Below are 26,727 nucleotides of genomic sequence, written 5' to 3'. Positions count from 1 at the left end.
TGAAAATTCAACAGAAAGCTACCTGCGATGGACGGAGATTGAACAGGCTGGGACTGTTCTTAGGTTGCCAGCTCACCTAAGAATGTGCTGACGGCAGCCAGCGTGCATTGCCGCACATTCCGACACCAACAAACAGGAAGCTGAGTGGTGACTATAGTGGTTTATAACATTATGGGGCAGAGATAAGAACTTCTAGTCTATTATTAGAGGACATAGTTTACGGTGAAAGGGGAAGAATCTATACAGGATCTGAAGCATTTTTGGGGGCATTAGTGGAATCAAGTGCTGCTGAGGTAAATGACCAGCTATAATGGGATAGCAGGACCAGATGTGCCAAATGGCCTAATTCTGTTACTACATCTTATGGTCTTACAGAACACCAGAGGGGAGTAAGGAAATAAATTGTTGCTTGTGTCTAGTTCTGACGTTCTCATTCTAAATCAGCGTATTCTGTCCTGTTTTACTGTATATTTTCAGCAGTTGGACAAAATGGTTCTAAAAAATAACGAGGTCTATTAATACTTTCTGTTCCCTTTTTATGACAAAGAACTGCATAATTTAAAAAAAAACAGCGGACCTCACATCATGTCAATTAAATCATCCTTTTTCCTAAAATGCATTGCAGATGTGTTTTTATTTCCATTTTCAGAATATTTTTGGTAAAGAACTTGGCATGGACTGTCAGGCTTATTTTTCATTGTTCCCAAGTGACGTGATTAACTTCTCAGCAGCTGGAATGGTCTCAGTCTAATTTGTATGTGAGGCTGGACGAAGGAGACATGGCATTACAGGCGAAGCTGCCTGTTCCTAAAGTGGATTGGAAGAGGTCACGTGGAGGGGAAAGAGGATCGATGTGGCAGAAGGCAGCACTTAGCAACGTTTACTGAAAGAGATTCTATGATATGAACCATGACCTTCTTGATATGATCACCCTCGATACTAGTAAAATGCAATGCACGTGTGAAAGGCTTTATGTCCAATTAATATCACATCGGCCAATCATAGCTGTAATTTACTGAGTTATAATTTACAATAAATTAGCAAACTGGAACAAGACGCTCATGTTGACTGGAGTTAGCAGAAGCCTCAGTAATAATGAATAACATCAGGCCAGAAGGTCAAATGCTGAGTCTTTGTCGAGGGACGCACTGAGTAATTTGTAGTGCGGTGAGGAATTTTCTGAATCTGGGCATCAGAGGGTTGAAATGCTAAACCAAAGCACAGCCAGCTCTGAGGGGAAGGTCGCTATTTCAGTGACTGATGTCAGCTTCACTAGCAGGGCTGGGTGGCTCCTCTGTGCTGTATCACTGCCCCTGGTGTGGGCCGGCTCAGCCAAGCATCTCACCCTCAGGCACAACAGCAAGGCCGGCTGGAATTGGACAGGAAATATAAATGGATGGCTGCATCAAACTCCAGAATTCCACTGGCACGGAGCCACAATTCTCAAAGGCAAATAGAGCAGGGGTCAAAATAAACCTGATTCTGTTTGTGATTCATCTCAGCACCAAGGCACGTGGAGATTCTGAAAGTCCTCAGTGAACCCCGAACTACAAGGACGTGGCCAGGACTTGAAGACCTGAGTTATAGGGAAAGGTTGAATTGGTTTGGACCTTATTCCATGAAGGCTAAAAGAATGAGGGGAGATTCGATAGAGGTGTACAAAATCATGAGGGTCATAGATGGTGACTATGCTTCTCCAAATACTTGTAAGTTGTGTCTCAAAGAATCCTCTCCAATTATTTGCTCACCACTGAAGTACATCTCACTGATCTATAATTCCAAGGGTTATTCCTCACCCTGACTTGAAGAAAGGAATAACATTTATCAGAACCATAGACTCTGCCGTGTGGTCAATGTTCCCGGGCAGGTGAACAGTGCAAGAGGTTAGACAACTCTGTTCACAAATACGCACGTTCCAGCTTTCATTTTGGTGATACTTAACCTTTTTGTTGAGATTTGAGCGAGAGCACAGCAACGTTATGCTCCCTACCTCCCTCACCCTTGTCTGGGAAAGCAAACTACTATCTCGGCTGATGCTGGAAAGGAGTAATTTTCATTTAGTAATTAGAGATTGCTTTCATCCCTGGAGTTGGCATTTTACTTTCAGTTTGAGAGCTTTAGCTAACCGTCCTGTTGGCCTAGCTTTTATTGTTATCCCTTTCCTTAAAATTCTGCAACAGTTCTCATTGAAGTCAGTGAACTGTTGACTTGCTTCAGTCTCTCTCTCTCTCTCTCTCTCTCTCTCTCTCTCTCTCTCTCTCTCTCTCTCCCCCCTCCCTCCCTCCCTCCTTCCCCAACTGGAACATATCCAAACATTCCAGCAGGTACTAGTCCTGTGGCCAGTGAAGACACAAAGATCATCACCAAAGGCACAGCAATCTATTCCCAAGCTTCCTGTAGTAACCTGGGTGATATCCCATTTAACCCCAGGGACTTAAATATCCTAACGTTTTTCAAAAATTCCAGCACATCCTTAACATCAGTGACCTCACAAACATCAAGGTCGCTGGTAAAGTATTCATTACCCTTGGAGCAAAGAGCCACTACCCAGAGAGAAAAAATTCCTTGTGTTGCTTGGTTTTATGGAAGCATTGAGTTCAAAAGTCAGGAGGTTCTGTTGCAACTTTATACAACTCTGGTTAGGCCACATCTGGAATATTGTACTCAGTTCTGGTTGCCACACTAAAGGGAGGACGTTGAGGCTTTGGAGAGGCTGCAGAAGAGGTTGCTCTGGATATTGCTGGGTTTAGAGGGCGTGTGCTATCACGAGAGGCTGGATAAACTTTGGTTGTTTTCTCTGGAGTGCTGAGGCTGAGTGAAATCTGATAAAGGCTTGCGAGTTTGTGACAAGCATAAGTATAGTGCTGAGAGAGTATCCGTTTCGTAGGGTTGAAACGTCTATTACCAGAGGGCACGCATTGAAGGTGAGAGGGGTAGGTTCAAGGGGAGTGTGAAGGGTAAGTTTTTCACACAGAGAGTGAATGAAATGCGTTGCCTGGTAGGGTGTGGTGGTGAGGCAAATACATGTGTTTGGATAGGCACATGGATGTAAGTAAGGTGGAGGGATAGGGACGTGGTGTATGTAGGAGGGATTAGTGTTTGGGTGTTTTCGATTTGCTTTCTTGCTAGTTTGGCACAATGTTGTGGGCTGAATGGCCTGTTCCTGTGCTGTACTCTTCTATGTTCTAATCAAAGATCTTCAGTTAGGATCCTTAAAAGCTCAGAAATCGCCTTTTATTAAATCCGGACAGGGGGAGGAGGAACACCACAGACCGTTCTGTCAGATTGCAGGTGACCTTTGCCTTAGGAGCCCTTTGCTTTGCTAACCATACATTGCTGACAGGGTTCAGTGAAACCCTGTCTCACTACTTTCCTTCTGATCTCTGCTGCCCTCTGACTCCTTGGCCATGAACTCACCCAGACCTGCTAACACAGCCACAGATCCTTCCTGGGAGCTTGTCTCTTTGCCGCCACCTTATTCACTTCCCAGTGGCTTCCCTCCTCCTTCCCTTTCTCCTATTGTCTATTCTCCTCTCCTACCCAACCCCTTTTTCTCCAGCCATGACCTTTTCCGCTCATTAGCTTCACCTATCGTCTTCCTTTCCCACCCTCCCCACTTTTTCATTCCGGCATCTTCCTCCTTCCTTTCCAGTCTCGAAGAAGCGTGTGAAGGTGTGTGTATGTGGAGTTGGGTGTGAGGGGGTGTGTGTGGAGTTGGGTGTGTGTGTGTGTGTGTGTGTGTGTGGATTTGGGTGTGAGGGTGTGTGTGTGGAGTTGGGTGTGAGGGGGTATGTGTGGAGTTGGATGTGTGTGTGTGTGTGTGGATTTGGGTGTGAGGGTGTGTGTGGATTTGGGTGTGAGGGTTTGTGTGTGGAGTTGGGTGTGAGGGGTTGTGTGTGGACTTGGGTGTGAGGTTGTGTGTGGGGTTGGGTGTGAGGGGGTGTGTGGAGTTGGGTGTGAGGGTGTGTGTGTAGAGTTGGGTGTGAGGGTGTGAGGGGGTGTGTGGAGTTGGGTGTGAGGGTGTGTGTGTAGAGTTGGGTTTTTGGGTGTGAGGGGTTGTGTTTGGTTTGGGTGTGAGGGTGTGTGTGTAGAGTTGGGTGTTTGGGTGTGAGGGTGTGTGTATAGAGTTGGGTGTGAGGGGGTGTGTGTGGAGTTGGGTGTGAGGGTGTGTGTGGAGTTGGGTGTGAGGGGGTGTGTGGAGTTGGTTGTGAGGGTGTGTGTGTAGAGTTGGGTGTTTGGGTGTGAGGGGTTGTGTGTGGGGTTGGGTGTGAGGGGTTGTGTTTGGTTTGGGTGTGAGGGTGTGTGTGTAGAGTTGGGTTTTTGGGTGTGAGGGGTTGTGTTTGGTTTGGGTGTGAGGGTGTGTGTGTAGAGTTGGGTGTTTGGGTGTGAGGGTGTGTGTGTAGAGTTGGGTGTTAATAGACAATAGACAATAGGTGCAGAAGTAGACCAATCGGCCCCTCGAGTCTGCACCGCCATTCTGAGATCATGGCTGATCATTCACTATCAATACCCAGTCCCTGCCTTGTCCCCATATCCCTTGATTCCCCTATCCATCAGATATCTATCCAGCTCCTTCTTGAAAGCATCCAGAGAATTGGCCTCCACCGTCTTCCGAGGCAGTGCATTCCACACCTCCACAACTCTCTGGGAGAAGAAGCTCTTCCTCAACTCTGTTTTAAATAACTGACCTCTTATTCTCAATCCATGCCCTCTGGTACTAGACTCTCCCAATATCTGGAACATATTTCCTGCCTCAATCCTATCAAATCCTTTAATTATCTTAAACGTTTCAATCAGATCCCCTCTCAATCTCCTCAATTCCAGCGTGTACAAGCCCAATCTCTCCAATCTCTCTGCGTAAGACAGCCCTGCCATCCCAGGAATCAACCTAGTGAATCTACGCTGCACTTCCTCAATTGCCAGAATGTCCTTCCTTAAACCTGGAGACCAAAACTGTACACAATATTCCAGGTGTGGTCTCACCAGGGCCCTGTACAAATGCAAAAGGACATCCTTGCTCTTGTACTCAATTCCCCTTGTAACAAAGGCCAACATTCCATTTGCCCTCTTCACTGCCTGTTGCACTTGCTCATTCACCTTCATTGACTGATGAACTAGGACTCCTAGGTCTTTTTGCATTTCTCCCTTACCTAACTCTACACCGTTCAGACAATACTCTGCCCTCTTGTTCCTGCTTCCAAAGTAACTTTACATTTATTCACATTGAATGACATCTGCCAAGTATCTGCCCACTCACCCAGCCTATCCAAGTCTCCCTGTATTCTCCTAACGTCCTCTTCGCATGTCACACTGCCACCCAGTTTAGTATCATCAGCAAACTTGCTGATATAGTTTTCAATGCCCTCATCTAAATCGTTGACATAAATCGTAAAGAGCTGTGGTCCCAATACAGAGCCCTGTGGTACCCCACTAGTCACCTCCAGCCAGTCCGAGAAACACCCATTCACTGCTACCCTTTGCTTTCTATCTGCCAACCAGTTTTCTATCTATGTTGAAATCCTGCCCCCAATGCCATGAGCTCTGATTTTACTCACCAATCTCCTATGTGGCACCTTATCGAATGCCTTCTGAAAATCTAGGTACACAACATCCACTGGCTTACCCTCGTCTAACATCCTTGTTACACCCTCAAAAAACTCCAACAGATTAGTCAAGCATGATTTGCCCTTGGTAAATCCATGCTGGCTCGGCCTAATCCTATTACTGCCATCAAGATGTGCCACTATTTCGTCCTTAATAATGGACTCAAGCATCTTCCCCACGACTGTCGTTAGGCTAACAGGGCGATAGTTCTCCATTTTCTCCTTCCCTCCCTTCTTGAAAAGTGGGATAACATTAGCCACTTTCCAATCTTCAGGAACTGATCCTGAATCTAAGGAACATTGGAAAATGATTACCAATGCATCCGCAATTTCCTGAGCCAACTCTTTTAGAACCCTCGGATTTATTAGCCTTCAGTCCTACCAGTCTACTCATCACAGTTTCTTTCCTAATGTCAATCTGTCTCAATTCCTCTGATATCTTATGACCCTGGCCCATCCATACATCTGGGAGATTGCTTGTGTCCTCCCTGGTGAAGACAGATCTAAAGTACGCATTAAATTCTGTTGCCATTTCCCTGTTTCCCATAACAATTTCTCCCAATTCATTCTTCAAGGGGCCAACATTGTTCTTAACTATCTTCTTTCTCTTCACATAGCTAAAAAAGCTTTTGCTATCCCCTTTTATATTCCTGGCTAGACTGAGCTCATACCTGATTTTTTCTCTCCGTATTGCTTTTTTAGTTAAGATCTGCTGTTCCTTAAAACTTTCCCAATCATCTGTATTCCCACTCATCTTAGCCCTGTCATACTTCTTTTTCTTTAATGCTATACAATCTCTGACTTCCTTTGTCAACCACTGTGGCCCCTTCCCCCTCTTTGAATCCTTCCTTCTCATTGGAATGAACTGCTTTTGCATCTTTTGTATTATCCCCAAGAAAATCTGCCACTGCTGATCCACTGTCTTTCCTGCCAGGGCATCCGCCCATTTAACTTTGGCCAGCTCTTCCCTCATGGCTCCGTAGTCTCCTTTATTTAATTGCAACACTGACACCACTGATCTGCCCTTATCCCTCTCAAATTGTAGATAAAAACTTATCATGTTATGATCACTACTTCCTAATGGCTCCTTTACTTCAAGATCACTTATCAATTCCTGTTCATTACACATCACCAAGTCCAAAATAGCCTCGTTCCTGGTTGGCTCAAGCACAAGTTGTTCCAAAAATACATCCCTTAGACACTCCACAAACTCCCTATCCTGGGGTCCAGCACCTACCTGATTCTCCCAGTTCACCTGCATGTTGAAATCTCCCATAACGACTGCATTACCTTTAGCACATGCTAATGTTAACTCCTTAATCAACTTGTACCCAATATCCACACTACTGTTTGGGGGCCTGTACACAACACCCATTAGGGTCTTTTTACCCTTACTGTTCCTCAGCTCAATCCACACAGACTCTACTTCCCCTGTTCCCAAGTCACCTCTTGCTAAGGACTGAATCTCATTCCTCACCAACAGGGCCACCCCACCCCCTCTTCCCATATTTCTGTCTCTACGATAGCACGTATACCCTGGTACACTCAATTCCCAGGCCTGATCCCCTTGCAGCCATGTCTCCGTTATCCCAACAATATCGTAGTTCCCCATTTTCATCTGAGCTTCAAGCTCATCTGTCTTATTTCTGACACTATGCGCATTCAAGTATAGAATTCTGAGCCCATTCCTCCTCTCTTTGCTTAAAACACTGTCTACTGTACCTAACCCAGCTCCTTGAACTTCCATCGGACTAATTGCACCCTGAATTTTGATGACCTTCTCAAGATCACCCAAACCTTCTACACATTTAACCCCATGCTCCTTCTGACCAACCCTCTGGATCTGGATCCCTGTCCCCTGCACATCAAGTTTAACCCCCCCCCCCCCCCCCGAGCAGCACTGGCAAACACTCCTGCAAGAATGTTAGTACCCCTCCGGTTCAGATGTAGACCGTCCCTTCAAAACAGATCCCAATGTCCCTGGAACAAAGACCAATTATCCAAAAACCTGAACCCTTCCTTCCTGCACCATGCTCTCAGCCTCGTATTGATGTACATAATCATTCTATTCTTCGCCTCACTCACACGTGGCACAGGTAGCAATCCCGAGATTGTCACCCTGGAGGTCCTGCCTTTCAGCTTCACTCCTAACTCCCTGAACTCTCTAAGTAGGACCCCCTCACTCACCTTACCTACATCGTTGGTCCCTACATGGACCACTACATCTGGGTTCATGCCCTCGTTCTCAAGAATAGCCTGCACCCGATCTGAGATGTCCCAGACCCTGGCACCAGGGAGGCAACATACCATCCGAGACTCCCGATCTGCCCCACAAGATCTCCTATCTGCCCCCCTGACTATAGAATCCCCTAAAACTATCACTCTCTTCTCTTCCCTCCTCCCCTTTCTAGTTGAGGGTTCAACCTCTGTGCCAGAGGCAGGACCACTACAACTCATTCCTGGTAGGTCATCCCCATTAACAGTATCCAGTACGGTATACTTATTGTTAATGGGAATGGCCGCAGGGGTGCTCTGCTCTCTCCGCCTGCTCCCCCTGCCTCTCTGGACCGTCACCCATCTGCCTACTTCTTGGTTTTTTGGTGTGACTACCTCCTGATAACTCCTATCTATCTCTGCCTCTGCCTCCCGAATGATCCGTAGTTCATCCAGCTCCTGCTCAAACTCCCTAACTGGGGCTGATAGGAGCTGCAGCTGGACGCACCTTTTGCAGGTGTGGTCATCAGGGACAACTGTGTTGACCCTGACCTCCCACATACCGCATACGGAGCACACCACTGCTCTGACTGTCTCCCCCATACCTGAACTGGATTAATAGAATGTCTAAAAAGCACCTAGCGACCTTACCTTCTTCCCCTCAGCGAGCAAACACACAGGCTTACCGAAGTCCCCTTACGCCGAAGCCCACTTAGCCAGAGCCCAGGACTCTGCTTCCACGGACTCCGCTGCCCGCTATGAAATGAAGTCCTGCTTTTTAAAGTGTGCGCTCGACGCTGACGTCACTCGCGCCTGCGCAGTTCCCCCTCCTCCACAGGTATTGACCAGGTAGGGTTAAATCCTACCTACACTGTTTGGGTGTTTGTGGGTGTGTGTGGAGTTGGGTGTGAGGGTGTGTGTGTGGAGTTGGGTGTGAGGGTGACGGGGTGTGTGTGGAGTTGGGTGTGAGAGGGTGTGTGGAGTTGGTTGTGAGGGGGTGTGTGTGGAGTTGGTTGTGAGGGGGTGTGTGGAGTTGGGTGTTCGGGTGTGAGGGTGTGTGTGTAGAGTTGGGTGTGAGGGGGTGTGTGTGGAGTTGGGTGTGAGGGGGTGTGTGTGGAGTTGGGTGTGAGGGGGTGTGTGGAGTTGGGTGTGAGGGTGTGTGTGTAGAGTTGGGTGTTTGGGTGTGAGGGGTTGTGTGTGGAGTTGGGTGTGAGGGGGTGTATGTAGAGTTGCGTGTTTGGGTGTGAGGGGTTGTGTGTGGAGTTGGGTGTGAGGGTGTGTGAGTAGAGTTGGGTGTTTGGGTGCTTGGGTGTGAGGGGTGTGTGTGTGGAGTTGGGTGTGAGGGGGTGTGTGTAGAGTTGGGTGTTTGGGTGTGAGGGTGTGTGTGTAGAGTTGGGTGTGAGGGGGTGTGTGTGGAGTTGGGTGTGAGGGGGTGTGTGTGGAGTTGGGTGTGAGGGGGTGTGTGTGGAGTTGGGTGTGAGGGGGTGTATGTAGAGTTGCGTGTTTGGGTGTGAGGGGTTGTGTGTGGAGTTGGGTGTGAGGGTGTGTGAGTAGAGTTGGGTGTTTGGGTGCTTGGGTGTGAGGGGGTGTGTGTGGAGTTAGGTGTGAGGGGGTGTGTGGAGTTGGGTGTGAGGGTGTGTGTGTGGAGTTGGGTGTGAGGGTGTGTGTGGAGTTGGGTGTGAAGGTGTGTATGTAGAGTTGCGTGTTTGGGTGTGAGGGGTTGTGTGTGGAGTTGGGTGTGAGGGTGTGTGAGTAGAGTTGGGTGTTTGGGTGCTTGGGTGTGAGGGGGTGTGTGTGGAGTTAGGTGTGAGGGGGTGTGTGGAGTTGGGTGTGAGGGTGTGTGTGTGGAGTTGGGTGTGAGGGGGTGTGTGTGGAGTTGGTTGTGAGGGGGTGTGTGGAGTTGGGTGTGAGGTTGTCTGTGTAGAGTTGGGTGTTCGGGTGTGAGGGGTTGTGTGTAGGTTTGGGTGTGAGGGTGTGTGTGGAGTTGGGTCTGAAGGTGTATGTGTAGAGTTGGGTGTGAGGGGGTGTGTGTGGAGTTGGGTGTGAGGGGGTGTGTGGAGTTGGGTGTGAGGGTGTGCGTGTAGAGTTGAGTGTTTGGGTGTGAGGGGGTGTGTGTGGAGTTGGGTGTGAGGGGTTGTGTGTAGGTTTGGGTGTGAGGGTGTGTGTGGAGTTGGGTCTGAAGGTGTATGTGTAGAGTTGGGTGTGAGGGGGTGTGTGTGGAGTTGGGTGTGAGGGGGTGTGTGGAGTTGGGTGTGAGGGTGTGTGTGTAGAGTTGAGTGTTTGGGTGTGAGGGGGTGTGTGTGGAGTTGGGTGTGAGGGGTTGTGTGTAGGTTTGGGTGTGAGGGTGTGTGTGGAGTTGGGTCTGAAGGTGTATGTGTAGAGTTGGGTGTGAGGGTGTGTGTGTGGAGTTGGGTGTGAGGGTGTGTGTGTAGAGTTGGGTGTTTGGGTGTGAGGGTGTGTGTGTGGAGTTGGGTGTGAGGGTGTGTGTGGAGTTGGGTGTGAGGGTGTGTGTGTAGAGTTGGGTGTTTGGGTGTGAGGGGTTGTGTGTGGAGTTGGGTGTGAGGCTGTGTATGTGGAGTTGGGTGTGAGGGGGTGTGTGTAGAGTTGGGTGTTTGGGTGTGAGGGTGTGTGTGTAGAGTTGGGTGTGAGGGGGTGTGTGTGGAGTTGGGTGTGAGGGTGTGTGTGTAGAGTTGGGTGTTTGGGTGTGAGGGGGTGTGTGTGGAGTTGGGTGTGAGAGGGTGTGTGGAGTTGGTTGTGAGGGGGTGTGTGTGGAGTTGGTTGTGAGGGGGTGTGTGGAGTTGGGTGTTCGGGTGTGAGGGTGTGTGTGTAGAGTTGGGTGTGAGGGGGTGTGTGTGGAGTTGGGTGTGAGGGGGTGTGTGTGGAGTTGGGTGTGAGGGGGTGTGTGGAGTTGGGTGTGAGGGTGTGTGTGTAGAGTTGGGTGTTTGGGTGTGAGGGGTTGTGTGTGGAGTTGGGTGTGAGGGTGTGTGTGTGGAGTTGGGTGTGAGGGGGTGTGTGTAGAGTTGGGTGTTTGGGTGTGAGGGTGTGTGTGTAGAGTTGGGTGTGAGGGGGTGTGTGTGGAGTTGGGTGTGAGGGGGTGTGTGTGGAGTTGGGTGTGAGGGGGTGTGTGTGGAGTTGGGTGTGAGGGGGTGTATGTAGAGTTGCGTGTTTGGGTGTGAGGGGTTGTGTGTGGAGTTGGGTGTGAGGGTGTGTGAGTAGAGTTGGGTGTTTGGGTGCTTGGGTGTGAGGGGGTGTGTGTGGAGTTAGGTGTGAGGGGGTGTGTGGAGTTGGGTGTGAGGGTGTGTGTGTGGAGTTGGGTGTGAGGGTGTGTGTGGAGTTGGGTGTGAAGGTGTGTATGTAGAGTTGCGTGTTTGGGTGTGAGGGGTTGTGTGTGGAGTTGGGTGTGAGGGTGTGTGAGTAGAGTTGGGTGTTTGGGTGCTTGGGTGTGAGGGGGTGTGTGTGGAGTTAGGTGTGAGGGGGTGTGTGGAGTTGGGTGTGAGGGTGTGTGTGTGGAGTTGGGTGTGAGGGGGTGTGTGTGGAGTTGGTTGTGAGGGGGTGTGTGGAGTTGGGTGTGAGGTTGTCTGTGTAGAGTTGGGTGTTCGGGTGTGAGGGGTTGTGTGTAGGTTTGGGTGTGAGGGTGTGTGTGGAGTTGGGTCTGAAGGTGTATGTGTAGAGTTGGGTGTGAGGGGGTGTGTGTGGAGTTGGGTGTGAGGGGGTGTGTGGAGTTGGGTGTGAGGGTGTGTGTGTAGAGTTGAGTGTTTGGGTGTGAGGGGGTGTGTGTGGAGTTGGGTGTGAGGGGTTGTGTGTAGGTTTGGGTGTGAGGGTGTGTGTGGAGTTGGGTCTGAAGGTGTATGTGTAGAGTTGGGTGTGAGGGGGTGTGTGTGGAGTTGGGTGTGAGGGGGTGTGTGGAGTTGGGTGTGAGGGTGTGTGTGTAGAGTTGAGTGTTTGGGTGTGAGGGGGTGTGTGTGGAGTTGGGTGTGAGGGGTTGTGTGTAGGTTTGGGTGTGAGGGTGTGTGTGGAGTTGGGTCTGAAGGTGTATGTGTAGAGTTGGGTGTGAGGGGGTGTGTGTGGAGTTGGGTGTGAGGGTGTGTGTGTAGAGTTGGGTGTTTGGGTGTGAGGGGGTGTGTGTGGGGTTGGGTGTGAGGGGGTGTGTGTGGGGTTGGGTGTGAGGGGGTGTGTGGAGTTGGGTGTGAGGGGGTGTGTGTGGGGTTGGGTGTGAGGGTGTGTGTGTAGAGTTGGGTGTTTGGGTGTGAGTGGTTGTGTGTGGAGTTGGGTGTGAGGGGTTGTGTGTGAAATTGGGTGTGAGGGTGTGTGTGTAGAGTTGGGTGTTTGGGTGTGAGGGTGTGTGTGTGGAGTTGGGTGTGAGGGTGTGTGTGTGGAGTTGGGTGTGAGGGTGTGTGTGTAGAGTTGGGTGTTTGGGTGTGAGGGGTTGTGTGTGGGGTTGGGTGTGAGGGGGTGTGTGTGGAGTTGGGTGTGAGAGGGTGTGTGGAGTTGGGTGTGAGGGGGTGTGTGTGGAGTTGGTTGTGAGGGGGTGTGTGGAGTTGGGTGTTCGGGTGTGAGGGGTTGTGTGTAGGTTTGGGTGTGAGGGTGTGTGTGGAGTTGGGTCTGAAGGTGTATGTGTAGAGTTGGGTGTGAGGGGGTGTGTGTGGAGTTGGGTGTGAGGGGGTGTGTGGAGTTGGGTGTGAGGGTGTGTGTGTAGAGTTGAGTGTTTGGGTGTGAGGGGGTGTGTGTGGGGTTGGGTGTGAGGGGGTGTGTGGAGTTGGGTGTGAGGGGGTGTATGTGGGGTTGGGTGTGAGGGTGTGTGTGTAGAGTTGGGTGTTTGGGTGTGAGTGGTTGTGTGTGAAGTTGGGTGTGAGGGTGTGTGTGTAGAGTTGGGTGTTTGGGTGTGAGGGTGTGTGTGTGGAGTTGGGTGTTTGGGTGTGAGGGTGTGTGTGTGGAGTTGGGTGTGAGGGTGTGTGTGTGCGGAGTTGGGTGTGAGGGGTTGTGTGTGGAATTGGGTGTGAGGGGTTGTGTGTGGGGTTGGGTGTGAGGGTGTGTGTGTAGAGTTGGGTGTTTGGGTGTGAGTGGTTGTGTGTGGAGTTGTGTGTGAGGGGTTGTGTGTGAAGTTGGGTGTGAGGGTGTGTGTGTAGAGTTGGGTGTTTGGGTGTGAGGGTGTGTGTGTGGATTTGGGTGTGAGGGTGTGTGTGTGAAGTTGGGTGTGAGGGTGTGTGTGTAGAGTTGGGTGTTTGGGTGTGAGGGTGTGTGTGTAGAGTTGGGTGTTTGGGTGTGAGGGTGTGTGTGTGGAGTTGGGTGTGAGGGTGTGTGTGTGGAGTTGGGTGTTTGGGTGTGAGGGTGTGTGTGTGGAGTTGGGTGTGAGGGTGTGTGTGGAGTTGGGTGTGAGGGTAGGAAAGTACGTTGTTTTGGTGCTGTTGTCACTCTGTTGTTCTGCTGAACGTTGTGGGGATGCTATATTGGGCTGTGTGGTTTCCCTCAGCAAATCCCTCTGGTTGTGTTGTTTGTTAACACAGTGACATATCTCATTAATGGTTCAATGTACACGTGATAAATAAATCTGAATGGGAACGGGTGTTTGCGAGCACCCACCTGACTCTGAGACACTGACAGCCAGTCCAGCACCTCTGGAACTCTTCCTGTGCTGTTTCAACCCGCCCATCTCGAGTGCAATAGAACTTTGTGGTTACACATCGCCCACCCACTTCATGGGTTCCCTGGATGCACATCTTTCTCACATATCCCAAAGACCTGCATTTTGATAGATTAGTTGTCACTGTAAATTACCTCTTGCGTGTGGCTGAGTGATAGAATCCACGAGGCGGTGATAGGGTGAGGGAGAATATGAGGCTTGGAGGACTGGAGGTTGACAGATTCTTGATTAGTAAGGGCAGCAAAGCTTTCAGGGAGATGGCAGGAGAGTGGGGTTGATATTGACAATAAGTCAGCCATGATGGAAGAGTAGAGCTGATTCAATGGGCCTTACCTGCTCCTATGCTTTATGGCTGTGGTGAACTACATATACCTGTCTGGACACGCCTCTTTGCTGACTGCTCCTGTGGCTCCTCCCCTGTATAAAGGCGATTGGAGGCACTGCTCCTCCCTCAGTCTCCAGGATGTTGTGTGGTGGTCTCTTGCAGCAAATAAAAGCCTATCGTTCGCCTCCCATCTCCGAGAGTTATTGATGTTGCATCAATGGTCTCATGTCAAATGAAATGGGATTAACATAGGCTTAGTGTGAATGGATGGTTGATGGTCAGCACAGACTCTGTGGACCCAGGGGCCTGTCTCTGCATTCTCTCTTTCTCTCTCTCGCTCTCTGTGAGAACACAACTCAGTGAACTCCCATCAAACATCTACTTCCCAGATCTTGGCTTGAGTACCATCAGGAAGAAGGTACAAGAGACTTGCACCACCAGTTTCAAGAACAGTTCCTACCCCAAAACCATCAGGCTCTTGAGTAGAAGAGGATTATTGCACTCACTTGCCCCCTCATTGAAGTGTTCCCACAACCAATGATCTCATTTTAAGGACTCTTTATCTCATTATCTCATGTTCTCATTATTTATTGCTATTTATTTATATTTGCATTTGCACAGTTTGTTGTCTTCTGCACTCTGGTTGATCTTTCATTGATCCTGTTATAGTTACTATTCTATAGATTCGTTGAGTATGCCCACAGGAAAATGAATCTCAGTGCTGTATATGGTGACTAATACGTACTCCGATAATAAAATGTACTTTGAACCTTGGACTTTGTTATCTGTCTAAATCAATAATTTAATCATTCATTTTTAAAAAAAAAGCAAATTATTTAAGCCTGGATGCAGTCAGATAACTAAGGTAAAATCCCCAACTTTGGTTTAAATTGACTTAATAAATTCTTCACAAAAGTAACCTAGCACTCCTGGCTAAGTCATTGGATAATGATCTTGGAGGGTTCTTGACATAGAAGAGAGTTAAACCAGATAACAAGAAGTTTATTTATAAATGTACATTGCAAAAGGTGGATGAAACTTACTGTTCAGCAATGATGTAACCGTTCAAGAGTGGGATACACTGGACTCCCGCCACACGGACGCTGTTAGCAATATCCAGGAAATCCAAGCCCAGGTTGATTCCCTGGATGGTCACCTGTGTCCCACCTTCCCGTGGACCAGACACTGGAGTCACCTGAGGAAACAGAGCAACAGATTCAGCCCACACTCTCCTGACCCCATCATAGTATGGGAAATTGTACATTCCCTCTTCTGTTCCTGCGACTAATGGTCTTCACCTTTCCCTCCCATCGGGCAGAAAATAAAAAACTGGAAGTACGTACTACTAGGCCCAAAAACAGCTTCCAGCCTGCTGTTATAAGACTATTGAACAGCTCTCTAGAATGATAGGATGGGCTCTTGACCACACAGTCTATCTCGTTATGATTTTGCACCTTATTGTCTACACTACACTACAACACTACTCCTACTCTGTATTTTTATTTATTTCATTTATTGAGATACCCCACAGAATAGGCCCTTCCAGCCCTTTGAGTCACGCCGTTCTGCAATCCCTGATTTAACCCAAGCCTAATCACAGGACAATTTAGAGTGGCCAATTTACCTACTAGCCAGTGCACGTTTGGACTGTGGGAAGAAAACGGAGCACCCAGAGAAAACCCATGCATTCCACAGGGAAGATGTACAAACTTCTTAGAGAAGACGTCGGAATTGAACTGAACTGTAATGTGCCTCACTAACCACTATGCTACCATCACGCTGTTACGCTTTATTCTACATTCTGTTATTGCTTTACCTTGGACTGCCTCGTGCACTGTGTGATGAATTGGTGTCTGGACAGTATGCAAGACAAGTTTTTTCACTGTATCTCGGTACATGCAACAATAGTAATCCAATTTACCAATTCATAAACACATGAGATTCTGCAGTTGCTGAAGTTCCAGGGCAAAGTGTTGGAGGAACTCAACAGGTCAAGCAGCATCTATGAAGGGGGACAAACAGTCGATGATTAAGGAACCTGATAGGAGAGTGGTCCATGGGAGAAAGAGATGTAGGAGGTGACTGACAGGTAAAAAGAGAAGTGGTGAGAGAGAGGGCCAGAATGGGGAACGGACAAACAGAGGAGGAGGAAATGTGACACATTATCAGAAGTTTGAGAAATCGATGTTCATGCCAACAGGTTGGGGGCTACCCAGGAGGAAAATGAGGGGTTGCTCCTCCAACCTGAGAGTGACTCATTGTGGCAGTAGAGGAGACCATGGACTGAGATGTCGGAATGGGAATGGGAATGGATGTTCCTCGGGAAAGCCTGCCTTTTGCGGTGGGTGATGCAAAGGTAGTTGACGAAGCGGTCCCCCCCAGTGTAGCTGACTAGCACTGAAACCTGAGAGCTGTATTAGTGTCGGATATAACAGCAGACACTGTGACAGGCAAGCAGAGACACAGAGCGGGGGTAATGCCAGCTGCATATGCTGAAGATGCATTGGAAAGCTTTGCTTGAGATTCAAATGGCCCTGACAGTCCTGTGATAAATAGCGGCTAGATAACCTATTGTGCTTAATTTGCTGCGATGCCAGCATTCTGCTTATCCGCAGTGTCGAACTAACAGTTACCAAGCAACAGTAACACACACACACAAAAATTACAACGGAGGTACCAGAGATCAGTGAATTAAAGCATCCTCAGGATTACAAAGCTCTTCAGAAACTGGAAAGCTAAAACAAAGGCTGCTTTTGTTGTGTGGAACAGAGTGGAGAGAAAGGTTTCTCCCACATCAAAACAGTGGAATGAAGTCCCAATCTTCACAGACATCGTAGCCAAACATTATAAATAAGAAAGGAAGACATTAAAGGGAGATAAAAGTTAAATTAGGCTCAGGGGACAGCTGAGAAGTTTTCAAAATAGGCATTGATTTTGTTGTTTGGTTTGGATGAGACAGGTCACCTTGATTGTGAAATCTGTTTCTGGATAAATTGTGAGGAAGCGGACTTCTTTCTTCCAATGCTGAGGAGATTTGGTATGTCACCAAAGACACTCGCGAGATGAACCGTCGAGAACATTCCAACTGGCAGCATCGTCTGGTATTGGGGTGGGTGGGGGCGCTGCACAGGATTGAAATAAGCTGCAGAGAGTTGTAAACTCAGTCAGCTTCATCATGGGCACTAGCTTTCCCCGGGTCCAGGATGTCTACATGGAGTGATGCCTCAAAAAGGTGCCATCCATCATTAAGGACCCCCATCCCCTCTTCTCACTGCTACCATCAGGGAAGAGGTACAGGAGCCTGAAGGCACACACTCGGTGATTCGGGCAATGCTTCTTCCCCTCTGCCATCGGTTCTCTGGATGGACATTGAACCCATGACCATTACCTCACCACTTGTGTTTTCTCTTTTTGCTTAGTTTTTGTTATTAGGTTTCGCGTTGTACTGCTACTGCATAAGAACGAACATCAGACATATACCGGTTATATTAAACCTGATTCTGATTCAATGTGGACACACAGATGTAGGGATCAAAATGCCTTGCTGGGGTTTTGCAATTCCTTCTGCTGGGAAACTCCTGATGATAAATATCAGGACTGCAGGTTGGCCCAGTGAGCAGCTGAGCTCAGAGGAGCAACTCCTCACTTACAGGCCGTGCTGCTGGGCTCTCTGTTCGGCTATTATGTGTACAAGTAAGCAGGGTAAATGCACCAAATTGTCAATTTGCTCTATGTCACCAAGACAGGAAGATCAATTGCCAAGAGGGCACGGTCTAGTGAGTGGGGAAATATCTGATAAATGGACAACCCTGTAGCAGAGTGGAAAATTCTCATTACTACCATCAGGGAGGAGGTACAAGATCATAACAATTAGCGATAACCATCAAGTGGCAAGCATCATTCGCCAAAAACTTGCTTTAAAATACAATCTCATAAGAGAAACCATACCTTACGATAAATGCAAGCCTGATCCAGGTTTTGAGTTCCACAAATTATATTATGACTGATCCATTATTACAGATATTACAATGCATAATAACCATCTGGATATAATAATACAGGATAAACAAGCAAGTGTAATTTACGGAATAGATACAGCCATTTCAATCACACATAACTCACTGAAATTAGATCCATAAATATGCCGAATCAAAAGAGGAAATTGAATGAGTATGGAACATGAACAACTGGTAACATCCCAAAGTCACTACAGAACAGCATTAAACAATTAGGCCCACACAACAATATCTATGTAAACCTCCAGAAGCCACAATACTAAACACCACTGGAATCGCCTGAAAGTTCCTAAGCAATTGAGTAATGAGTTTGCTTGGATATGCCCGTATCTCAGGTTTTACCAGCTTCAGCTTAGAGATGATGATAATAATATAAATAAATTTATTTATAGAACTCTTTTCATACAGATGATGTAGTTCCAAGTGCTTTACAATGGGATAAAGATAGATACTTTATTGATCCCAAAGGAAATTACAGTGTTACAGTAGCATAACAAGTGTGCAGATATACAAATATTAGAAGAGAAGTAATAAAAAGTATAACTTGTTTTTTACCTCAATCTGTCTAACAGGAGGGGCTATAGGTTGACTCATTTTCGAGCCTAATGGTAATGGTAAGAATGACCTCATATATTGCTCTTTGGAGCAGTGCAGTTGCCTTAGTCTATTACTAAACGTGCTCCTCTGTTCAGCCAAGGTGGCACGCAGAGGATAGAAAAGATAGTCCAGAATTGCCAGGATTTTCCATAGGATTCAACACAATCATTCCTCAGCACTTGATTGGAAAGCTGAAACTGCTGGGCCTGAACACCTCCCTCTGCAACTGGATCCTAGACTTCCTGACTGGGAGACCTCAGTCAGTCCGGATTGGGAGCAGCATCTCCAACACCATCACACTGAGCACGGGAGCCCCCCAGGGTTGTGTGCTCAGTCCACTGCTGTTCACTCTGATCACCCACGACTGTGCAGCAACACACAGCTCGAACCACATCATCAAGTTCGCCGAAGACATGACCGTGGTGGGTCTCATCAGCAAGAACGACGAGTCAGCTTACAGAGAGGAGGTGCAGCAGCTAATGGACTGGTGCAGAGCCAACAACCTGTCTCTGAATGTGAAAAAGGCAAAAGAGATGGTTGTTGACTTCACAAGAGCACTGAGTGACCACTCTCTGCTGAACATCGACAGCTCCTCCGTTGAGATCATTAAGAGCACCAAGTTTCTTGGTGTTCACCTGGCGGAGAATCGCACCTGGTCCCTCAACACCAGCTCCATAGCAAAGAAAGCCCAGCAGCCTGTCTACTTCCTGCAAAGGCTGAGGAAAGTCCATCTCCCACCCCCCATCCTCATCACATTCTACAGGGGTTGTATTGAGAGCATCCTGAGCAGCTGCATCACTGCCTGGTTTGGAAATTGCACCATCTCGGATCGCAAGGCCCTACAGCAGATAGTGGGGTCGGCTGAGAAGATCATCCGGGACTCTCTTCCCGCTAGTACAGACATTTACACCACATGCTGCACCCACAAAGCTAACAGTATTGTGAAGGACCCCACACACCCCTCACACAAACTCTTCTCCCTCCTGCCATCAAGCGTTCGGGCTCTCACAACCAAGCTGTGCATCAGTTTCTTCCCCCAAGCCATCAGACTCGTCAATACCCAGAGTCTAGACTGACATCTACATCATTTATTATTATATTGAAACTTGTCCTCTATTGTGCCTATTGTTTTGTTTGTTATTTATTAATTGATTATTGTGCTGCCCTGCACTGTTTTGTGCACTCTATGTAGTCCTATGTAGGTCTGTAGTCTAGGGTAGTTTTTGTGTTGTTTTACGTAGTCTAGTGTAGCCTTGAGTTGTCTCACACAGTCCAGTGTAGTTTTGTGTTGTTTCATGTAGCACCAGGGTCCTGGAGGAACGTTGTTTCATTTTTACTATGAATCGTACCAGCAGTTTATGGTCAAAATGACAATAAAAAGTGACTTGACGCTTTTGTCCTCACCATCCACAGAAACAGAGAGCAATGCAGGCTTCATCTTCCTAAAGTGCATCACCATCTCCTTGTCTGACTGATGTTGAGCTGCAGATGATTCAGGTTGCACCATTTGACAAAGTCCTCCACCAGGGCCCTGTGTTCATCCTCCCGTCCTCCCTTTATACACACAACTATTGCTGAGTCATCAGAGAATTTCTGCACATGACATGACCCAGTGTTGTATCTAAAGTCTAAGGCGTACAGGGTAAACAGGAAGGAACCAATACAGTCCCCTGTGGGTGCCCAGTGCTGCTTATAGCCATGTCTGACACACAGCTCTGAAGCCGCCCAAACTGTGGTCTGCCAGTCAGGTAGTCCATTATCCAGGATACAATGGAAGTGCCAATCTGCATCGAATGGGGCTTTTCTCCCAGAAATGAGCGCTGAATGGTATTGAAGGCATGAGAAATGAAAAAATATGATCCTCACAGTGCTGGCCTGCTTATCCACATGGGAGTAGGCTCTGCTCGGCAGCTAGATGACAAACTGCAAACTTGAAAATAAAAGACAAAATGATATTAGTTAAAAGCATCCACGCTCAATGTTTTAGGAACGGTTTCCCCTCCTCTATGAAATTTCTGGACAGTCCGCGAACCCATGAACACTACCTCAGTATTTTTCTCTCTTTTTGCACTACTAATATCTTTTTATATTTATTATTGCAACGTCTGATATAATTTATGTATCGTACTGTACTGCTGCCGCAAAACAACAAATTTCACAGTGTCAGTGATAATAAACCTGATTCTGATTCTAATTCTGTAATTCCCAATCCGGATGGAACGATGAACAGAAACAGACCATCTTGACACAGGGTCCTTGTGCACACTTCACACACATGGCTGGTCTAGAGGTGCTGCCAGTTAACACAAAGACCAACCAGAGGCTATTGTTCACTGATAGTAAACCAAAGTCAGAGGTCTAGTCAAGTCAAGTCAAGTCTATTGCCATTTAACTATATACATGTATACCACCAAACGAGACCATGTTTCTCTGAACCAGGATGTAAACCACAGTTGTACATGTAACACACATTACACAGAATAACTTAATAAAGTAAGGATGAATTCTACAGATGAATTACACATTCATAACCAAAGTGCACAAATTAAATTTCATGAGATAAGGAACAGATTAACCAGTGACACTTTGATTGTGATGCGGTGGGGAGATCAGAAGCCCAGTGGCCTTGGGGGAGAAACTGTTGCCCATCCTGACTGTTCTTGCTTTTATGCATTGGAGTCTCCTGCCTGATGGCAGAAAGTGAAAGAGGATGCTGGATGGAGTCCATACTTCAGAAATGTACTGCACTGATGAGACCACACCTGGAATACGACAGAGTGTATTGGTCTCTTTACCAATAAGAAGATGTGAATTCATTGGAAACATTTCAGAGGTTTACTGGACCAGTACATGGAAATGGCACATTGCCCTGTGAGGTACAGGTAGGCAGATCATTCCTTTTATCTATCTACTGGAGTTGAGAAGAGAGGGAATTGATTGAACCATAAAAGACAGGAAAGTGCAGCACAGTATAGGAACGTCAGCCTACGATGTAGTGACTGATGACCTTTTAACCTATTCTAAGATCCTTCCTTTCCACTGAGCCCTCCACTTTTCTTTCATCTGTGTGACTATCTAAAAGTTTTTGAAATTTCTCTAGTGTATCTGACTCTACCACGATCCCCGACAGGGCATTCTACATACCGACCACTTCTTTACCTCAGATATCTCCCGGTACGTTCCTCCAATAACTTAGCAATCATGTCCTCTCATATTATGGCACTTCCGGCCCAGGGTAAAGTCGCTGGCTATAAAGAGGTTTTACTTCATTTTTATTTTTGAGATGCAGCATGAAAAAGGCCCTTGTGGCCCTTTGAACCGTGCTGCCCAGTAATCCCCCAATTTGCAATGACCCAGGGAGGAAATCCTCACAGACGTGGGGAGAACGTATAAACTCCTCACAGGAGTTGCACCCGGGTTGCCTGGACAGCAGAGCATTGTGCTAACCACTATGCTACCGTGCTACCCTGGAATTTCAGGAATTTAACATGTTTAAAAGGACATTAAAAATGCAATTAGCTCAAACAAAAAATAAGAGCAAGTGAATCGTCACCTTTATTTTTGATTCTGCAATGTCAGTCTAGTTTGTTCCAGCACAGGCAGTCACCCTCACCATGTGTGAAAAGAAATATTCCGTAAGGATTAGAGATGCTCTACATTGAAGCAGTTTCCAGCTTCCTTGCTGTACATTTTAGACCCTGAGGAGTCTTGACAAAGGTAGATGTGGAGAGAATGTTTCCCCTTGTTCAAAGTTTGAAGTGCATTTATCAGCAAAGTGTGTACACAGTATGCAACATGAGATTTGTCTTCTTGCAGGCAGCCACAAAACTAAGAAGCACCATAGAACTGTTCTAAGAAAACTCCTATGTAATAAGACCATCAACATGAGAAAAAAAGGACAGATCACACAAAGAACAAAAAGCGAACAAGGAACACACAGAACATTTAACGTCAAACCACAGAATCCCCAAAAGTGAGTCCGCAGACTGAGGTGAGTAAACCTAGCCCAGGAGCTGACGGCCGCCAATTCAGCCATTTAGGCGCTGTGTCGATGGCTGCGGGCCATAGCCGTAGATCCAGTTCAGTAGCAAAGTGCCTCTATCAAATCACACAAATACTTAAGGGTGTTCCGCGCTGACGGCATTGAGCATCAAACCGCAACCAAAAGTGAGTCACACATCCACGAGCTGGCGAGGCGATCAGACCTGGGGCGCTGTACCTTCCGCAGGCTGCAGCGAGAAAGAGAAGTGTCAAACGCAAGCGGACGGCACTGAATACCCGCTCGTTTCGTCGATTTTAACCTTGCTTGACACTTCAATCGGTGTGGAACAATGGAACCGGCCACGAGTTCACATTCTACCATTAACAATCGACGCAGGCACCTGCATTAACTAACAAATCACTGGGTGTCTCGATACAATAGCTTGTGATACCGCCAGGGTTAACAGGCACTCTAATACTTTACACACAACACTCCAGACTGCATCTGAGGAGAAAGAAGCAGTGTTAAGCACTTTATGCCTTGCTGACATTTTCCGTGAGACCTTACTGTGTCAGCTGAAGAACCTGATGGAGGGGAATTTAAAATATTGAGCTGCACAGGTGAACTTCACCAACTCTGCCACTGCCTGTAAGGAGTTTGTACGTTCTCTCCATGACCACCTGGCTGTCCTCCAGCTGCTCTGGATTCCTCAGCAGTCCAAAAAATGTACCGGTTGGCAGGGTCATTGGTCATTGTAAACTGTCCCGTGATTAGGCTAGGGTTAAATCAGGGGATTACTGGGTGGCATGCCTTGAAGAGTGGAAGGGCCTTTTCCACGATGTACCACAATACATAAAATTTAAAAAAATCATGTCCCTTTGGCTAGTTTCCTGACACCAGATTCATCACTTCTATCAGATCTGACCTCAGCTCAGAATCAGACCTGCATTTAGTTACCACATAGTGCGAAATGTTTCGTTTGCATTAGACAATCTAAGGCTGTAGGTGATGCCACACACCTTGGTGCCAATGTAGCATGTCAGAACAATGTAGCAGAACAACAGAAAGAACAACAAAACCAAAGGAAAACAAAACTTACAGCTACCAGTCAATTCCTGGATTTGCAGACACTGGGCTTCAACACTAGATTTTCGGACATTGGGGCACAACATTGGATTTGCACCCTATTGAGTTTGACATTGGATTTGCAGATGTTGTGGCTTGTCATTGGATTTGCAGACAATCAAGTTTGACATTGGATTTGCAGACATTGAGGTTCAACATTGGATTTGCAGACAATCAAATTTGATATTGGATTTGAAGACTTTGGGGTTTGACATTGGATTTGCAGACCATCGAGTTTGACACTGGATTTGCAGTCATCGGGGTTCAACATTGGATTTGCAGGAAATCGAGTTCAACTTTGGATTTGCAGACAGGCCTTCATCTCCAGACTTGCTGATAATAGGACCCCAACCCCCAATAAGACCCCTAGGCCTCACTCTCTGGTGTTGCCAATTGGCATACCGAGGGAGGTCAGTAGCCATTGTGCCTCCTGCCTGCAAGAAACTCCAATTCCCCACATCCCTGTCCCTAAACCCTAACCTACCTCCTAATTCCCCTCTCTGTCCCCAAAGCCAACCTTACAACCTAAAAAAAACTGAGCCACAACCTCGGTGGCAACTGCAGCTTTCCGCCAACTTGATCAGAAGTTGGCAGGTTTATTGTCACCAATTATTATGGTGTGAAATTTGTTGCTTTGCTGCAGTGCAGTGCAAAAACATAACATTAAAATTAAATTACATAATAAATGCATAATGCAAAACAAATCGAATAATGGGGTAGTGTTCATGGGTTCAAGATTGATGGCAGAATAATTGATTGATGGCAATCTGATGGCAGAAGGAAATAAGCTGTTTCTAAGCTGTTAGTGTGTGTCTTTAGGCTCCTGTACCTTCTGCCCAATTGAGGAACCACCTTTTGAAGATATCCTCCATGGTGGAGAAGGCCGTACCTGCGATGGAAATGGCTGAGCCTACAACCCTGCGCATGTTCTTGCAGTCTTGTGCATCGGAGCCTCCATACCATACGAAGATGAAGTCAGTCAAAATGCTCTCTGTAGGTACATCCGTAGAAATTTTCAAGTGTCTTTATGACAAACCGAATCTCCTCAATCGCCCAATTAAGTAGAGCCAGTGGCACGCCATCTTTGTGATTCAGGTGATATACATGTTATAACATTTGCTAGTCATCTGAATTGCTAATTTTTGATACTCTCCTGATGGGCATATCCCTGCCACAGTGCGTACAATAGTTCAACCAGCTGCTGTGAATACCAAGTCAGAATCACTGTGGGATTACAGACCTTTATGGCTTCTAATGATGGTGCCTTAAATATTCAGAAATGTCAATGGTAAACCACACTCTGAAATGGCAACCAGAGTCTCTGCAGCAAAGAGTAGCCGGTTTGACTACCAGCAGTCAGGAGAAAGGCCAGAAGAGCTGGGAGGGGAAAACACCGAGAGTACAAGAAATGCACTCTGGGGTTTGAAATGAAATGGCACTTTTCAATGTACTGCAGTAAGCTGGAATTCAGCAGACCTCAGCAATCCAAGGGTCACTGCTTCGGGGAGTTGCCTGCATTCATAAGGAAGGTGCTAAAATTTACTCAGGTTCTCGCTTAATTAGGATCATGCCTGACTTCCCGTGGATTCATGAATCACATTAACTTCAGTAAACCATTAGTTTTTGTTTCAAACCACTGTTTCATCAGAAAATCACACCAGCTAATCTCCAAAAAGCAGAGAATCTGGTAGCAGACCTACCAGCAGAGAATCTCCAAACAGCCTTTGTTTAGAGGCAGCTGGGAACTCAATTTCAAATACAAGTGAACTTCAATCATAAAACAAGAACCGTTACCAGACCAACATCAAACCATCTAAAGTGAACAAGGTGGGGAGAATTTCAGCCAACTTTCCTTCAGAAAATGACTATTTAGTGATTAAATTACCGTGTTTCTCATTTTTTTTAAATTTTGAGATACAGAACTGTGACAGGTCCTTCTGGCTGAATGAGCCTGAACCACCCAAATACAGCCAAGTGAACAATTAACTGACTAACTTGTAGCTCTTCGGAATGTGAGAAGGATCGGAGTGCCTGGGGTTAGCCCGCGTGGTCATGGGAAGTATAAACTCCTTGCAGACAGGGACGGGAAATGAGCCTGGGTCACTAACGATGACGCCACCACGCCGTGTGTTAATTTGCAGAGGAAATCTTTCCACAGCAAGAAGAGATAGTAAAACTGAGTGTACACGTGAATGGTTTTATTGCTCATGAGATCAGGTTGAGAAAGGCATCCTTCTAACCTCTTCATGCCCCAAGGACACAAGGATATTGATGCCTCCTCAGGTCCGGGTATAACCCACCCTGTTTGTACAGGTTGTACCTCCCCCAGAGGAGATCCCCAGTTATCCAGAAATCTGCAACCCTGCCCCCTACACCGATTCCTCAGCCATTCATTCACCCGCACTATCACCCTCTTCCTGCCCTGACTAGCACGTGGTACTGGGAGAAATCCAGAGATCACTACCTCGGAAGTCAGGGAGAAATCCTGTGATTATTACCTTGGAAGTCCTAATCCTCAGTCTCTTCCCTATCTTCTATGCTCATTCCCCCTTTCTACCTATGTCATTGGTGCCAATGTGCACCATGACCTCTATCTATTCACCCTCCCTTGCAGCCTGTCTGAGATATCCTGGACCCTAGCACCTGCGACCATCCTGCTGTCTCTTTCGTGGCCATGGAATCTCCTGACTGTCCCCTCACTATCAGATTTCTAATCACCATTGCTGTGCCTGATTTTACCCTCCTGTGCTGGGTCTCGGAGCCAGCCACGATGCCACTGGCCTCGCTACAGCTGTGACCGTCAGACAGAAGGCCAGAGTGTCTCCTACAGGCAATGGTGATTCCCTGACACAGGTGGTACTGGCCATTTGAGTGCCCAGTATGTTATCCAAATGTTTCTGCAAGCTTGTCTGTGCCAATGGAACTGAATATTGCACAGCCAAAAGCCAATGCCCTTATGAAGATGAAGCTGAACATGTTTGGGACTAGAACCTCAGGGGTCACTGGGCCAATGGGACATTTCTATGATGCACCGTAGAAAGCAAGATACCTGGATGCGACACAGCTCGGTACAGCAACTGTTCTGCCTGTGACCACAAGAAACTGCACAAAGTCGTGGACACAGCTCAGCACATTGTACAAACCAGCCTCCCCTCCATGGGCTCTGTCTCCACATCTCACTGCCTCAGTAAAGTAGCTAAAACTCCATCCACCCTGGCCATTCT

General features: G+C 47.3%; 1 protein-coding gene across 2 annotated transcripts in view; it reads right to left on the bottom strand.

The window, feature by feature from the left end:
- Positions 1-26,727, bottom strand: part of LOC132380944 (plexin-A2-like) — a 570,948-nt gene that overhangs the window by 160,342 nt on the left and 383,879 nt on the right. For both annotated transcript variants that reach the window (XM_059949929.1, XM_059949928.1), the window contains exon 13: positions 14,827-14,978. In XM_059949929.1, coding sequence (XP_059805912.1) covers positions 14,827-14,978 — 152 coding nt within the window. The remainder of the gene's footprint in view (positions 1-14,826; positions 14,979-26,727) is intronic.

Source organism: Hypanus sabinus, chromosome 25 (genome assembly GCF_030144855.1).
Source record: "Hypanus sabinus isolate sHypSab1 chromosome 25, sHypSab1.hap1, whole genome shotgun sequence".
NCBI lineage: Eukaryota > Metazoa > Chordata > Chondrichthyes > Myliobatiformes > Dasyatidae > Hypanus > Hypanus sabinus.
This window is presented reverse-complemented; position numbering and strand designations above follow the sequence as displayed.